The 17111-nt window shown below is 34.4% G+C and overlaps 1 protein-coding gene across 2 annotated transcripts in view; it reads right to left on the bottom strand.

Moving 5' to 3' along the window:
• VWA3B (von Willebrand factor A domain containing 3B) overlaps window positions 1-17111 on the bottom strand; it is a 63109-nt gene that overhangs the window by 5014 nt on the left and 40984 nt on the right. For both annotated transcript variants that reach the window (XM_042040990.1, XM_042040999.1), the window contains exons 19-27: window positions 16969-17005; window positions 16691-16847; window positions 12384-12502; window positions 9525-9575; window positions 8140-8359; window positions 3057-3177; window positions 2179-2303; window positions 1439-1576; window positions 793-890 (exon numbers count right to left, since the gene is read on the bottom strand). In XM_042040990.1, the coding sequence (XP_041896924.1) occupies window positions 793-890; window positions 1439-1576; window positions 2179-2303; window positions 3057-3177; window positions 8140-8359; window positions 9525-9575; window positions 12384-12502; window positions 16691-16847; window positions 16969-17005 (1066 nt within the window). The remainder of the gene's footprint in view (window positions 1-792; window positions 891-1438; window positions 1577-2178; window positions 2304-3056; window positions 3178-8139; window positions 8360-9524; window positions 9576-12383; window positions 12503-16690; window positions 16848-16968; window positions 17006-17111) is intronic.

Here is a 17111-nt window from a genome sequence, read left to right as displayed (position 1 = left end):
GATGATGAACATTTACATGGTTTCAAAAAAGCACAAATTCATGGAAGAAATTCCATTACGGCTGATTAATACAGAGACTCCAGTTCTGCTTCAGAGATTTTTTAAATCCCAAATTATTGTAGGTCGGGAATATATTCTGGAGAAATATTCCTAGATGATTGTTCTGATCTTACTGTCCTTCCTAAGGTTTGTTGTTTCTAGCTCTCTGAGGTTGTTGGTGCTCTGAAGGATGTCACAATTCAATGCTATTTCAACTGGATTAAACTAGAACTTAATACAAGACGAAAATGTAATCCACAATCACTTGGAACCACTGCATTTTCAGTGGACACTTCACATCCTGCTGCACATCAATTCTGCAGAACCTAAGTAAGGGCTCATACTCATCTTACACACTTCTCTCTCTGTCATTCTCCAGTTTTAAGCCCAGAAGATGAACAAGTATCTTAGAAAAAAATTGCAATTTAATGTGTAGCTTTACATAACAAGAAGTATCTTAAAAGGAAAATAAGGTCTACAACAAATAGAAACTCCATCTCACCTTTCAGCAATCCTCTTAACAACTTCCTGGGACTCAGCTTCAAACCATCACATCCCGCCAATGTTTCCAAAATGAAAATAGGGCAATAAATTCTCATATAAACTTAGTTGCATGCGTAGAGTAAGCCAGTTCACAATAGCTGTAGTTAAGAGTACTACGTATGGAAACCTGACAGCATAGCTGAACTCCAAGTGCAACATTTATGATTCACATTTTAAAAATTTGGCATTTTTAGGTTCAAACATACTCACATCTCATAATCCACCGTCTGCACCATTCTTATGTACTGACACGAATAGGCATACTTGGTCTGGCTGATTTTAATGAGCTCGCTTCTTACACAGTGTTCCTGCAATAACACAATCAACATTCATCTAATTTAAACTGAAATCTCAAAAGCAATGAAGATACACATGCATAAAAAGTCAGCTGTTTAAATGGAACTGTAATCAGCCTCTAATAAAGATAATTAATATAAAATGTTCAAGTACAAAGTAAATTTGCTTTAATACATGCTATGAAAAATGCAGTAAAATTATAATGGCTTACAAACAAAAACAAACCAAACAAACGTAATGAAATTAATTTCAGACTATACTGACTGTGTTAAAACTTCCTATGTTTCTTATTTTAGAAGCATGGAACTTGTGAAAGCCACCAAATGTATTAAAGAAGAAAGAACAGAGTATGATTTAAGAATAAATTATCCTACAGAATTTCTTTGTTCAGGTCTATTACATGAGGTCTTCATTGCACTCTGAAATCTGATTTACTCCGGTTAGCTGGAGACCTGGATTGGGACAGTGAACTCATTAGCCTGGAAAATTCTCTCTGCCTCTTCAAAAACAGAATAATGGTAAAATTGCCAGACTGGTATAATTTTCTAGGTTTACTTACTTCCCTGTTGTTGAACATCAGTACCGTGTAGAGTTTGTCACCTGTTTCCACCCTCTCTGGTGTTGCTATGACAATGGCAGGTACATAATATTCATTTCCTGCCTGTGTCCCAGTTCTGGCAAACACATAGTCTCCAACCTGCACGTGAGGAAAGCATCAATGCTAGAGCCATATAACTTGTGACATTTACAAGACAAAAAAAGTAACTACTAAGATATTTTCACATGAATCATCATTCTATCATTTTAAAAGAAACCAGAAATAGAACAGGGATTGTATTTTTTTTAATTACTCTTATTTGCCTTAGTATATGGTTAATTGCTGGATTTAAAACATGTTGTGGAAACCAAAGGGTTAAAACCTGCTGTAAATCACACTAAGTATAAAATATTCTCTTACATTTATAATCTATGTGCTAGGAAACAATTCTGCTAATAAAAAGCTCACCTTTTTAATATGGCTGGGGAAATATTAATGTTTTATAAAGAAAACAATATAGATTAATTTAGAATACATAATTTTGATAAACAAAGGAATAGGATTACAATGAAAACAAGCTTCAAGCAAATGAAAAACTTCATGTTGATATAGCACGATATTACTATAATTAAAATCTTTTCTTTAAGATAAATAGATGTATTTAAACTATTTTTTAAAAATGTGTAATTCATTCTAGGTCTGAGCAAATAAACTAAATATAAAATGCATATTTGCAATCATGAAAAAATACAGTTTTTCACCTGCAGATGTGGGCATGGCATAGCACCTCCCACAGGTATAGTGAACTTGACAGGGACATCACAGCTCTCCCCATTGCTGAAGTCAACAAGTGCACAGGTAGAACTGATATTCTTTATCACAGTTCCTGAAAAACAACAGAATAAAATATTCAAATTATGTTTCTTTCACCCCTTGTGGTAATTATTTTGTAAAAAAATCCTATAGGCTGTCACATATCACTGAGGTCAAACATGTCTATACTATACATTCTTAATTTTCATTTAGCTCCAGTAAGCTGTGCTAGGGCAATGGAGACATTTGTACCTAAAACCCCATGCCTTACTAATCATTCTTAGTAATGCTATAAAAAGAAAATGAAGTTTTTTTCAAGCACAGGTCTGAAATTTGTAAGCTGATCAGGTTAACATAATAAAACTGACAGTTAACATAATAAAACTACTACCACAGTTAAAAATATGTAATTGAATAAAAACCCAACCAAACAAGTAAGGGCAACACAAAAATAGACACAGAGAGAATATTTTTCTTAAGAAACAGTAGAACTCAGTTTTACCTACTAATCATTCTGGCTTAAAACTCAACGAAAAGGCAGCAGCATTTAGTGATCTTTTTGAACACATGCAAAAGCTTGGCTTACAGTTTCCTTCCATACTTTTCATAGACAAACGTATCATTGCTCTCCAACTTTACAAAATGAATGTCTTCTTATAAATGTATATATATGTGCACATACAAAATATATTATCATTTTTCATGAATATACACATGTAATATTAAATCTCATTAAAAAAGAAGTAGCTAATTATGACCATAACTTATGTTTCATCAGTATTAAGGAACACTAAATAATATTGAAAATGTGGACAAAAATAGATACCTGGATAATAAAATCCTGTGATGTCTGATCTTGCAATTACCTTTTGGCTTTTGTGAGTCACAAATATTTGACATTTTTGTCTTGTCTTAGACTTTAGCTTCACAGTTTCTTCTTCAAGTCCCTGTAATTTGACACAATTATTTCTACTACAACAGCTAATCCAGTCAGCCTTGATCTATTCTTTGGAATTAATTAAAAATTGAGGCAACGTAATGCTATGACATCTGTACAGAATTCACAGTAAACTGGAAATACTTAAAACTTTCAGAATAGTTCTAAGTACAGGAAGCACTCATGTAAGAGTTTTCACTATAAAACCCTGTTCTATACGGTCATAACAATACCTCTATTTTCATGTGTTCAGGCAGACATTTATCTTGATGAATGATAGTTTTGGCTACCATTTTCCTACAAAAAATTTTATGAAGTTGCACAATTCATATTAAAGGATGAGGTAAGGAAAAATCAACTCTTTTTTCAGTATAAGAAAATTTGCTCTACACATTCCTTTTGTCCAGATAGGAGAGTTTTCATAATAATCTGATTTGCATTAGAAGCACCTCACTATATGGGATGAATCATTAAAAAATCAAATATGAAGTAAAAAAATGTTCAGACAAATCTTCAAGTGTCTGGGGAAAAAGGTTTATTTCCAAACTATAAATTCAAAATTTAATTGACATTTTCAACAATTTTAAAACATTCCAGTTTAGCAAAATATTATACCACATATTCTGGAGCTGCCACTGTCCATTATTCTGCTCCGCTAGTTTGAGTTCTTCATACACTAATTATTTTTGCCATTCTGATCACAATAATGTTCCTAAATATAAATTACAAGCAAGTGCAAAACTCACTTAAAATAAATCAGTTTCACCATTAAATGAAAATGGTGACATTTATTTTCACCATTAAATAAATCAGTTTCACCATTAATTTTTAAAATATTTATTAGCCTACCTCATGAACAATTTGCCGGCATCCATCTCTTACGCAGTTCTTCTGAATCATAAAAATACGCAACTCGAAATCTCAAACTTTTCCACAGATCTACACATTGTTCTGAAAAACTACCATAACTCACAGACTCTTAATAAAACCCCTGCTTGCTAGGATGTGTATGACTTTCTTCTTTGTCTGATGACATTTTTTTTCCTACAAAAATGCATTTGATTTGATACTTGATTTTCCCTAATAATCAATAATGATGGAAGAGATATTAATAACTTTGATTAAATTGTTTGTTCTCAGTTTCACTATAATTATCACAATCTCTTTTTTTCAAACTCCCCCTCAAAAATCACAAACAACACTAGAAAAAAAGTCCTAAAAATATGAAAACACACACACACACAAAAGAGGCAAGGAGTTATTTTAAATTGGAGATATATGGGATTTTTCTAGCTTATTCTTCCCCCCTACAGAATATTAATTATATCAACAGTTTGGGTTTTCAAACTCAGACTAAACCAGAGGCTCTTCACATTGCTTAACTGACTGCTTGAAATACAACTCAACAAAGGCTGATTTGAGAGCAGACCTACAGTTCCACAGACACAAAAAGGTATTTGGGTAAAGCATTTACTTAATTCCTTAGGCACCAAAAGGACAGCTGCTGCTGAATATTTATTATCAACTAATTTGTAATGCTTGACTAATAACTTGGGCAACTTCCAGCACTCCACATTAATCCAAATACTAAAGACGACACAAGAATCCACAACGAGGATTCCAAGTCCTGCAGAATTCAGGTGGCTCAGAAACACTGTCTAAATTCAAATCCATCTCTCTTTTCTCTCACACAGCTTTTAGGTGTTCAGCAGGATTGACCCAGACACTGTCAGAGTGCCCATTTCCGGCATTCAGTATTTTTATTACAAAAGAGCCCCATCTGATTCTCAGGGATTTTTACCATGTTTAGCTCTGCTTCTGTTGAAGGCAATGCATTAAACCACAATGGGTGAAGGAGAGTTTGTTTACTCCCTCCAATAGCTGCTACATTTTTAAATTCCCTTTCAAAAAGAATAGGTTTTGCACTTTCCTACTATAAGTGAGAACAGACACAAAGCATACCCACAGATCTCCATGTATCTTGGCTCAAACTTTGGGCTTTCATAATCCTGACACCTCCAGAGTCAAGCGAACACTACTCTTCCTGGGCTGCCAGTGGGAACAAGCCCATTCTGGGTGGAACCAGCCCATTTCTGTGAAAGAGCCTATCTTTTTGTACCTACTGTCTGTCTCTGTCCAGCAGGTTACTTCACTGGTGACAATGCAAAATTTGATTAAACATCTCTAGGTAGTTATAACTTTTTAGTTGTGCTATTTGGGATGCTTTTTCTTCCTTTTTCTCCATAAAGAGACAGAAGAACACAGGCAGGAGATGCCAAGCTGTTTAGGAACACATGAATGCAAAAAGTTATCAACAGATAGCGATTAGTGATCCTTAAACAGTGAGGAAGAATTAGGAGTGTAAGAAAATGACACCAGGAAATGAAAGGGAGATCCAGAATTTCCATTCTTGCAAAGAATCAAGTCTTAGCAATAAATATTGCATTAGGAATAACTAAATCAATTGTACATGAAATAAATTTTTCAGAAAGAAGAGACTCAGTGAGCCACTAGAGGTCCCTTTCCACCCAAATAAACATGCTTTACAAAACACATTATGCTTATTAACTATTTTATGTTCTTTTTAATCATATGGTAAACAGTCAGCAGGGTGACAAACAAGAGTGAGCATTGCACACTCCAGCTCATTCTTGGTGAAACCCAGTGTTTTAAAAGTATATTCTTAATGAGAGTTAATTCTTTGCAATGAACGCAGCTTGCTTTCTCTGCAGAAGCCATGAGATTACTTGCAGAAATCCACTACTATGCAGAAACAGAAATAATTACTATGCAAGGAAATGTTCTCCATTGTGCTCAAAGGCCAGATTACAACAGTGGGGAAATAAATACCTCACACTAAAATGTTGCAGCCATTAACAGAAAGCACCAAACTGTCCTGGAATCTACCACATTTGGAGAACAGTAATGCCACGACCCCAGTAGACTGAGGTTGTCTAATGACAGGTGGGCAGGCGACCTGAACAATTCCTTTCACTAGGTGCCATCGTCTTGTAAACAGTTTCATAATTCAGTGAGAAAAAACCACTTAGAAATGGTGGATGAAAAGTTCAGAACAGATAAAATATTTTAAGTCAAAGCAGCTACTTATTAGAAAAAAAAATTATAAATGCTTCATTTTCCGTATCTTAGATGAAAGTTGAAAACCAACCTGAAGAGGAAGACTTTTGTTAACTCATGCTTTAGTCGGAACAGCAAAAAGAACTGAGCAAATGGAGTATTATACAATCTACAATCAGCACTACAACTAGCCCTACATCTATGTTTAGCGTTCTGTACTTTGTCAGAAAATAACTAAATGTGTTTTCTCACTTCCTAAAGCATTTACTTCTTGCAGCACAAGAGGTCTTCAGTCATCTCATAGCCCTATGCTGGTGGATGTCTCCTTCATCCAGCACCAATACAGCACTGGCACAGCCCACCTTTCACAGATTTGTGCAAATGGAGCAGCCTGAACACAACTCCCAGAGAAGTGCAGATCATTAGTTCAGTTGTAGCCTTAAACAGAAAGCTCTCATAGCAAGGACATCTAAAAAGGATCACTAATTTTTTTAAGAAGTTGTGTAGGTAATTCAGAACCCATAAATGCTAAAAACTAAGGTGTTTTATTTAAAATTTAGTGAAAAAATCATCAGGAAATTTAAAAGTCTGCTTTACTGAGTAGAACTTCAGGATAATTGTGATTTTTCTACCATGTCACAATGAAAATTTTCATTCGGTGCCATAATCAGCTATTTCCTTGCTGTCATATATTTCAGTTGGTAGCTTATTTCTCTATACCCATTTCATAGGCAAGCATTACAGTCAGCAAAACCTTCAACAACACTCTTAAAAGTTTTCTCATTTTTTTCATTTTTTTCCCACTGTTTTGCTACCACATAAACAGAATTCTAATTACATCTGCATTTCTGCCTCTCACTCTTAAAGCCTTTCAGTTGCAGATTAGCAATTACTGAAGATGCTGCTCTGATTAGACTCCTAAAGCAGGTTGACTCAGGATAAGTGATTGCACAATGTTAATCACATCATGTCTGAGAGCACACACTGGTTGTTCCAAGGCAACAGTAAAATTACACTCAACAAATGAAACATAAACATGTTTCTGCTGCTCTTGTATTGGGACATTATACAGCATAGGTAAATCAATAATCAAAATAGCTGTAACAGCAATGTAGTATTTTTAAACTAATGTAAAATGAATCAAGATCATCTGTTTTTTGAAGACATTAAAATGTTTTCAAATGTACAGTCTTAATGGAAAAAAATCTCAAAAACTACAGAAAACACACACACACATATAAAAACACTAACTTCAATCACAGTTTCAGAGTAGCTAGACTAATATATTAATGAAATGGAGAGACAAAAAAACCCCACTCTGACTAGCCAAAAGCAGGTGTCCACTTCAGAATGAGCTCCAGATGCCACTGACTCAGTTCACAATGCTGTGAGATTGCCCACCACTTCATGTGCGCCCACATTTTAGGGACGGTTAAATTTTAGTGTACAAAAATGAAGCTGTATCCCACCTCCTCTCTCCATCTTTTCTGTTACAAGAAATGTACCATGGAAAATGATGGAGATTTACTCCAATATTACAAGATCTTTTAGTCCTGTTTATCAAATATTATAATTTATATCTAAATTGCCTTTAATATATCTGTTCTTTCTCTTTCCTGCTATCATTGCAGAGGAGATAAAGATCCTTTGCTGCAATTTATTTCTTAGAGGCTCGATTTCTGTGGCTCTTGCAACTTCAGAACTTCTACTTCCCCAATACTTAAAAAAACTAATTGAAAGCTTTCTCTCTGTTTAACTACCTTTTTTCCTCTATCCATTTTATTTAGCATCATGCTAAATGTCTACTTTATCAGCTATGATGGAAAAAAATATTCCAGAGGTACATAGTGAAGAGGAATATCTAAGGGGAAAAAAATCCTTTCCCATGTATTACCTTTTTATTGTTGCTTATGTGTGATTCTGAGCTTTTCTCAGTTTCCTTTTTGACAGTTTCCTGAAGATCAGAGGCTTGTTGTATATATGTTAATGCTGTCAATATCTCATCTTCTAATAATTTTATATCTTCATAGGAAATTGGCCATCCCAAATTCTCTAAAGCCTCCAGCAAAATTTCTTTATGCTGTATATATTGGACTGGCCCATCCTCTTTAAATCTTAAAAAGAATATATTTTTAAAAATTAATCACAAGTAGGAAAAATTTTAATTACGTCAGTGCTTTACGGATAGAGTCACCAATTGTAAAGGCAGAATAAAGAATCAGATTCAACCAATTTATCTTCTGTATGCTACAAATTCTTGCATTTCATCCAGATACTGCTGTGTTTGGTCAAACACTCATGTCTAGTTTTAATATATCTTACAGAAACACAGCTACAGACCAATTCAAATGGCCAAGCCATAATTTCTTAGAAATAAATCAAATATTTTAATATTTATGCACCAATATTAGTGATTAATATGCTCCTCTAGCAATAGACTGTGCAATTGCTATGACTTGTCTTCTCATTACAGGCATAATTGGCCATACATTATCAAAAATTAAATATTTTGGATGACACCATGTCAAATTTCTATACTCAGCAACTCATCTATCAACAGACATCTATTCCCTTTTTTTTTAATTACATGCTGTTTTGTTTAAGAGTCTTCATTCCCTCTCTGCACCAGAATGGAGTTTTAGTTCTCCTTATTAATGGTAGAATTGTGGGGTTTTTACTCATTAGCTTATGTCTTCTTAAAAGCATTCTAGTTTTTATTCCCATTTTTCTGTTAAGAAATATTTCAGGCCCATTTTCATTACTTGATCTTCACTTTATTCTCTAGCACAAACAGATGCTAACTTCACTGATGTTTAAACAGCCATTAATTTTCTAAATCAATATACAAAAATAGGCTAGTTAACGTAGTAAAAACTTCCAGAGTGATATACAGTTCCAGCAAAAGCTTTTAAGGTGCTTATTACACCTTAACAAACCAGCCACTAGAGTGCTCTTTACGGGATGAGAGAAGATTTACTTTGATGTCAAAAGCAATGACACGCTGCCCTCCCAAGGCCCTGCACTTGACACTGATTAAGGATAGAGAAGCAACATTCAAATGGAATGCATGTCCTTTCCTTTAAAAATAATCAGCCCCACAAAAAGGATGTCCAGAATTTAATATTACTCCATATCATATATACATATTTGAAAGCAAGGTATAGTTATGAAATACTTGAAAATTAAACCAGTTGGTTATAGAAATAGTGATAAAAAACTATCAGATATCTATGATCAGCCCTTCAGAGGCACATTAGAAAACCAAAAGTGATAGCTTACTTCTCTCTTTCCTCCTGAGATAGTGCTCTCCAAATAACTAGGTTCAGGCGCCTATTAAAGAAAGCAAAGTAGTTTTTGAGGGAATGCAGTTCCTTGTGCAGCTGATCATTTCAAAACTAGCAAATAAACACACTTTCTTAAGATATCTGCACTGATTTGTATTCCAAGCACACTGTATCATCAAATTGTATCGTTATCATTCAGCTATGAAATTATCAACTGGAAGAGAAGATGTGAAAACAGTATCTTCCATCAAGTAACAGCATGACTATTTCAGGGTCATAGAAGGTTTAACAGCAATCACTGCTGCTTCCTGCCAGGATTTTCTATGGATGGCTGTCTTCAGCACCAGCAAGTTAAATCAAATAACAAAACTGATTAAAAGCCAGTTAAACTGCACAGTTCCTCCAATTAAACATTTTCAGAAAATGTAGTCTGAATGTAGTAATGCTGATTTCTACTTTTTTCCCTGCTAAGAGTACCCCTCAGTTGTGCCATTCAGGCTTCTAATTCATTAAACTCTGGCTATGAAGAAAAACTACTGACAGGAAAACAGAAGTGATTATCCCAAAGCAATGCAGTACTGAGATCTTTTAAAAGCACCACTAAACTTTCTGCTTTTGCTTTTTAAGACATAAATTTTAAAATCTTGTAAAATATCTAGTTTATGGTTTTCTCTATTGACATCTCAAACAATTAAGCCATCACCCAATTACTTCATTTCTGCTATAGAAATAAACCTTTACTGATGATCCTAATTACAGTAATTCTAGAAAAAAATCCAGATTTCCTTTGGATATACAAGAACCAATTCATTGCTAGGAAAAATTCAGAGTGTAACCTGATTGACTACAAGTAATCTTGCCAGATTTACTGGAGCATGTACAAAAGAAAAAGCACATTAAAAACAGATTCTGAATATTAAATTCTTGATGATTCATTTTATGTACTAGAATGCTATCCCAGCATTTTAAGAATACAGACTACTTAGTTCATTCTCAATCTACAGTCTCAGCATGCTCCACTGCCTATTTCATCCTTCTAAATCTGCACACTCATAACTAACTTGTTTATAAAAACTTCTGGCTATACAAGATCATACACATTATGAAGCTTCCAGTGTTTTTCTTCTTTAATACTGTATATTGTCTTTGCCAGAGCACAAAAATTCTGCCTTCACCACTTCTCTCCCTCTAAACCTGATGCCAAAGTCAATCTACATATGAGGAAAATATTGTCATGTTTGCTTCTGTGCTTGAAACCTGGATGCCCTGATGTATTGTTTCATTTACTTATGTCAGAATAAATTTGTGACCAACCACTATTTACAAAGCTGAACTGCAGCTTTTGGAAATTCAGTTATTAGAAAAGGGCTGTGACATCTAGAGCAAAATAAATTTGACTGGGTTGACGTTTCACATGTAGATGAAAAGTAAAGAGATCTCTTCTGTACACTGTCAATTATAAGGATCTTCAGGCAGATCTATACCTCTTCTATACCTCTTCTATACCTCTTTTTCATGGAAGTAAGAACTCAATCCCACTATTATAAATACACTAATTCATTGATCTCTGTTGGAAAACAGAAGTAAACAGTAATCTTTATCACCAACGTTTTACAGAAATGCTGTCAGTAGAAGATTACCAGAGTTTAACCAGAAAACAATTTCATTTCCCTTAAAATCAAAGTCAATAAACGTAAAATATTCAGTGGTATGGCACAGCAATGAAAAACTTGAATTTTTTTCAGAATTCACCATCACAAATACACTACTTGAACCTTCTATTAAAATGAGTGACAAATCAATTTCTATGAATTCTTCATCAGCCTGGTAACAACAGTATTGTCTCAGTGACAGAACAAACAAAACAAAAGATTTTTATTCACTGAACTCCATTAATATTAGACATAGCAAGCAGCATTTTCAAATCAAAATTCTTGATTTTACCACAAAAGATGTATATAGGACAATAGGAATGAAAAAGAAAGCTATTACATGCTTTAGAAAGAACTGGTATGATCATATAGCTACCAAGGAAAATAACCTCAAACCTTAAAGAGCCTCAGTGGAATTAACAAAAAAACAAGGACTAAACACTTGTCATCAAGGGGGTTTTGGTCATATAAACTAATTACATTTGTAAATGTTATTAGAATGCAGCCTAAAAATATTTATTAAAACAATTCTAGCCAAAGCTCCATATGATTACTGAATTACACTATAGTCAAATAATTGCTTTATTTCAAAAAAATCCACAAAGTTGGATCATGGAAAGGAGTAGCTTAGAGATCTAATGCCTTTTTCCTGTTTACTTCAGTTCTGCTTTTACTAACATTTAATTAACAAGTAGGACACATATGCCTCTCAAAAAAAAACCCACCAAATTTTAATTGTCAGTATCTTATCGGTGCCTCAGTTACGTTCTTGCATGCATAGCTGGGTGGTAGAGAGCTGGCAGCAAAAAGCAGGTCCCTAACTTAAGCGTCAGTCTATGGATATAGAAGCTTAATTTTAAGGTAAAAGTCTGGCCAGCATTGTATGTTTACAGATGACTCCTCCTGAGGGATGACTGGTTTGAAGTTTGCTCCCAAAAAGTAACAGAATTTTGCTTTTGTCACTGAACAAATATAAAATGAACAATATGTTGTTATTTGTTATCTCCTTACCTATTATCTGTTTTTACAGTCTGCTTTTTTTAAAAGAAAATAAACATTTCTCCTACATGTTGAAGGTGGATTAAAGTCTGCCAACATGCAGAATTATCAGTATTGAGCAAAGCATGTGCGAGGAAATAGCCAGTACCTAAGAAAAAACTGAAACACAACTGCAAACATAAATTTCTTGTGAGTAGACTTGCCTTTCATAGGATTTAATTGCTTGTTCCAGCTTCTCTTTATAGGCATCAAGATTCACTGCCTGAGGATTAATTAGTGAGATCCCCTTCTTGTCATTGCTAACACGGGCCAACGGTAGCATCTATTATACAATAAAAGACACAGATCCATTTATCATACAAATTTTCCTCCACCAGAATGACTGTATGCCAAGGCTCATAAAAGCCAGAAGGAACACTGGAAGACTGCAGAAAGAAAAATCTAAGCACCACAAATGTCAGAATTTAAGACACAGTTTCCAGCCAGTTCTTCTAAAATTATACAAACCCATTATGCAGAAGTTACAAATTAAGGTTCCTAACTACTAAGTCAGTACTGTCAAACAACTCACTCTAATAATGTAAGTCAGAAGGAAACAAGTACATCTAGTACATGACCATATTCCAGGTTTTATTGCCTTAAAACACTCTCATACTTTCTAGCATCTAATTCTAGCATACAGGTGTGACAGTAGATATTTAAATGTATTTAATGCTCTTATTCTGGAGGAAATTATTTTCTAAGGAATTAGAGTAGTAAAGCTATAGAAAGACATTTCTCACCATCACACTGATCACCAAAGAGCGAACAAGGTGGACATTGGTCACTGAAACTTGCCTTGATTAATTAGGAACCTAATCAGGTTTGTCAGAATCAGGAACTTCAGTGTTTTTCAAATCTCCCAATACAACACCTACATAACTCAACTTCATTATAAAATAAAAATGAGTACAATTGCGAGTGGATCTTCAAAAGGCAGAGAAAAGGGTAGAAATGGATGACAAAAGAGGAGGAAAGATGCCTTCCAAACTCTCAAGTCTAAAGTCCCACCATCTTTGAGCCTCTTAAATTACTCAGTAGTTTGTAAAAGAAAAGCTATTTTACATATCTGTGTCCTGATGCTGAATATAAACAGGAAAAAATCCAAGGAAGAACTGGAGAAGAAAAAGAATGTTACTCTCCCCAAAACTGTCTTCAACGCATATGATTGAGTGGGAATCTTCCCCAAGTGCCTGTCTGAGATCAGGATATAGATGAGAAAAACATTAAACTAAAAGCCCTGTTGGGGGAATAAGAGAAACAATCAGAAAATAGAGCAATAAAGAGAATTATTTAATTGAGAACATTTTTCAGTGATGCTTTATTTGTGTTTGAATCATCTCAGCATAGCTGGATTCCAAATTACAGCAGTATAAATCATTTTTTTAGGAGTGGTGGTGTGACTTTATATCACCCTCTCTTTCCAAGGACATCATCTCTCTGATTAATGAATCTGTGTCACATTGGTGCCAGACCACATCAGAGCTCCTAATATTACATTAATCTTACAATCACTTGCTAAAGACAATGGGAACATGTCAGTGAAGTATCTTACAGGGGACAGATGAGGTAAATCTCTGCCCATAATTCTGAGCAGTGACATCTGGCTACTTATCATTTCCAGGTGAATTTGAAAGCTGAAAGGCGGGGAAGTGATGACCCCTCTTCAAGTTCCATAATGCCATGATTGTTGTCTACGATGTTACTCAAACCAAGTTAACAGAAGTTCAGAAGGGCCTCACCATGTAGGAGCACACTTCTACATTGCCTTGAAATTCTGAGCAATTTCAAGTACAAACAGCATAATTTGCAACATCAATATTTAATATAGTTTATAAAACACTTCGAATAGAGTATAAGGGGCAGACAAGCATAAACACATTACTATATTTTTGAAGACAAAAACCAGAATGAAATGTGTTCTTAGCAAATACTAAACTTGAAATACTATGAGTGCTTTGAGAACAATGAACTCTGCTCACAAAGTCAAGTGTAATTTGACAGATTCAGCTGATAGAAATCACAGAGAAATTTTATTGCCAAAACGTTTTGTCATTTTCTAAATTAAATACTTAAACTTTCACGCTAAAAGAATTCACTTGTTTCAAAATGGCTTTTATTTCAAACTCCAAATTTCAAAATCTTAAAGACAAAACTAAAGCACAATAACCCTAGAAAATTTTACTTATTTTAGACCAAAGAAAGATGTTTTTGTTGGCTGAATTTGATTCTTTTGAGCAAAGCATTGAGTCAAAACTCCATGACTAGCAAACCTGTACTTAGGATGCCACAACCTGCAACATACACTCGCATGATTCTACGGGGAAGGTTTCCCCCAGAATTACCACAGCATAATTTAGACAAGCTCCCAAGTCATTATTTGTTTCTGAATATGAATCTGGATGGGTAGTTTAATAAATTAATCTCTTTGAAATAACTCAGGCGGAACTGACGGATCACACAGAACTGAAAACAACAGCTCAGCCTTTTGTTAATGAACAGTTGTCATGGAAACCTTTTTCTTGCTGCGTCTCCAAGGTAAGAAAACTGTTCATAGTTATTCCATCATCACTGCTGGCAAAGGCCAAAAATAAAAATTATACTATCCCCTGAAAAGCAAACAAAGATGTCTGCATTTCACGCCAAGAAAACTAAGATCCCAGAAGGAAGAATGCAAAATTATCTGTCCATTTATTATCTTCAATGAAATCTTCTAAAGTACTGGAATAATCAAGATCCTCAAAGTCTATTCAAGCTCAATGTCTAGTCTCACCCTATTTTCTTGATATGCTGGTTGAAGCTTGAGGTAAAGTGGGTTCTGTAGCTCAGAAATTCTACTGCTTTCATCTTGTGTGCAACCCTCAACCTTCTTTTCTATACTCAGCTTCAGATCCAGAAAAATCCATTCCTCTGCACATAGAACAATAATTCTCCACTGCCTGAGAAAGTGGATGTCTGATTACAACTAATGGAGTAGGTATGAAGAAATTACAAAAATTATTATTTTGCCTTTACATCCCTGAATCTAAAGAAAGCCCATGGATCACTGTCTGGATTCTGTACAGCACCTGTTCATTCAAATAACACTGAACTTAATTCAGTCCTGAACTAGACTACCAGGAGTTCCTATGAATTGCCACTAAGAACTACTTGTACACAGTACTTGCTGAATCATGGTTTAGACTATTTTCAAAGATAGTCTGTTTTACAGACTGCTTCGTTTTTTGCAAGGGTTGTCTGTAAAGGACTCAAAGGGCTGCTCATTGAGAAACATGGAAGAAAGAGGTCCTCTTAGGTATATTCAAAAGAAGATGGAAAAAGAAGTGACTGCTCACAAATGAGACGTAAGAGATTTGTGAAATTCACAAAGTCTTTTGTTTTACATTTACAGTAGATTGTTTTGCACAATTTTGTAATCATTGGATTTCTGATTTTTTTTTGAAAAATGGCTATTTTACATCCGAAATGTGAAAATGTACCTTTTCAAATGTTCTCATATAAAAAGACATAATTATATTTTTAAAAAATCACAGTTAAAAAAAATCCTTACAGATCTTGGTTTTGACTTGGTTTTACCAAAAGAGTAGACCTGTTTTTACCAAAAGAGAGGAACTGGTTTTTCTTCAACAGTCTGCACGCTTTAGCAAAAATTCCCATTCCTAAATTTAAAAAACAAGCATGAAAACTTCAAAATGTAAAATTGTGTACATTTGTTATAAATCTTTTACTTAGTTCTATACCACATTCTATTGCAAATCCCTTGTTCTTTCTTTATTATTTAAAAAAGAAAACGTTGTTTAGCTTTTTCTTGGAGTCTTGTTTAAAGAAACAGTTTTTATTAAATGAAATGAGCTGCAGCATATTCATGGGACTTTTGCAGGATGCATAACACAAGAAAAATTACAGCAACTTGCCATGAAATGGATTTCCTTTAAATGGAATGGCAATTAGAACTTTATGATACACAATTCACCATAAATTTTGCACAATCTTACAACTGTCTACACTTACCAAAATTTAATTTTAATTACTGAATTACAATACTTTTCAAAAAGTCTTAGCAGTCACATGTAAAAGCTGAGAATGCAGAAATGCACAAACCGTGCACCAGCACCATTTTCCAGATGACGTTATGGAATAAAACACATACTCCAGTGAATAAGTAAGCATCACTGGAGGCTGTGGTGCTCAAGAAATTGCCAAACACCCGATGGCTGCATACTGCCATCAGCTGGTAACTGTGAAAGAACTTAAGGGTAAAGTATGCAAGAAATAGTACTATTAACTATCAGTTTTATCTTCTTACTGATGCATGAATGAACATTCAGATATGTATTATACATTTAGTGCACATCAACAATCTACAATACCAGAGAATGTTTTTATGACATTCATAGAAATTAATTTTAAAAATCCTTCTGAAAACACTATCAAGTTTTGTTCCAGCTTTCAAACAGCGTAAGAATTTTACCTTATCAAATACTTTGGAAACTACATGCTTGTCCAGAACTGGGATGTATTTTGTACTGTGAGGGACAGTTGTAGGAGCTAAGGCATCCATGATGGTGAGTCGCCTAGCAGCCAAGCCATGGGTCTTTAACCAAAGAGCTGAAGAGATATCTAGAGAGCTAGAAAAGAGAGACTGTGAGATGTAGCACAAGGTAGAAATACATTTGAAATGTTTGAAATGACTGAAGAAAAAACACAAGCCGTAAGTTTTGTTATACATTTGTATCTGCACACACATACCTTTTAGATGCCCTTTTCACATTCTGCATTTTCAGATCTAAGAGAAAACATTTGTATTTTGTTATCTCAGAAGTTTTGTGCACAAAAAAGCATGCATAAATAAGTTGCAATATAATAGCACCCTTTTTAAAATTTGAGCCTAC

The sequence above is a fragment of the Corvus kubaryi genome, unplaced genomic scaffold (genome assembly GCF_017639235.1).
Source record: "Corvus kubaryi isolate FWS band 111438036 unplaced genomic scaffold, C.kubaryi_AGA036_p1.0 133, whole genome shotgun sequence".
Taxonomy (NCBI): domain Eukaryota; kingdom Metazoa; phylum Chordata; class Aves; order Passeriformes; family Corvidae; genus Corvus; species Corvus kubaryi.
This window is presented reverse-complemented; position numbering and strand designations above follow the sequence as displayed.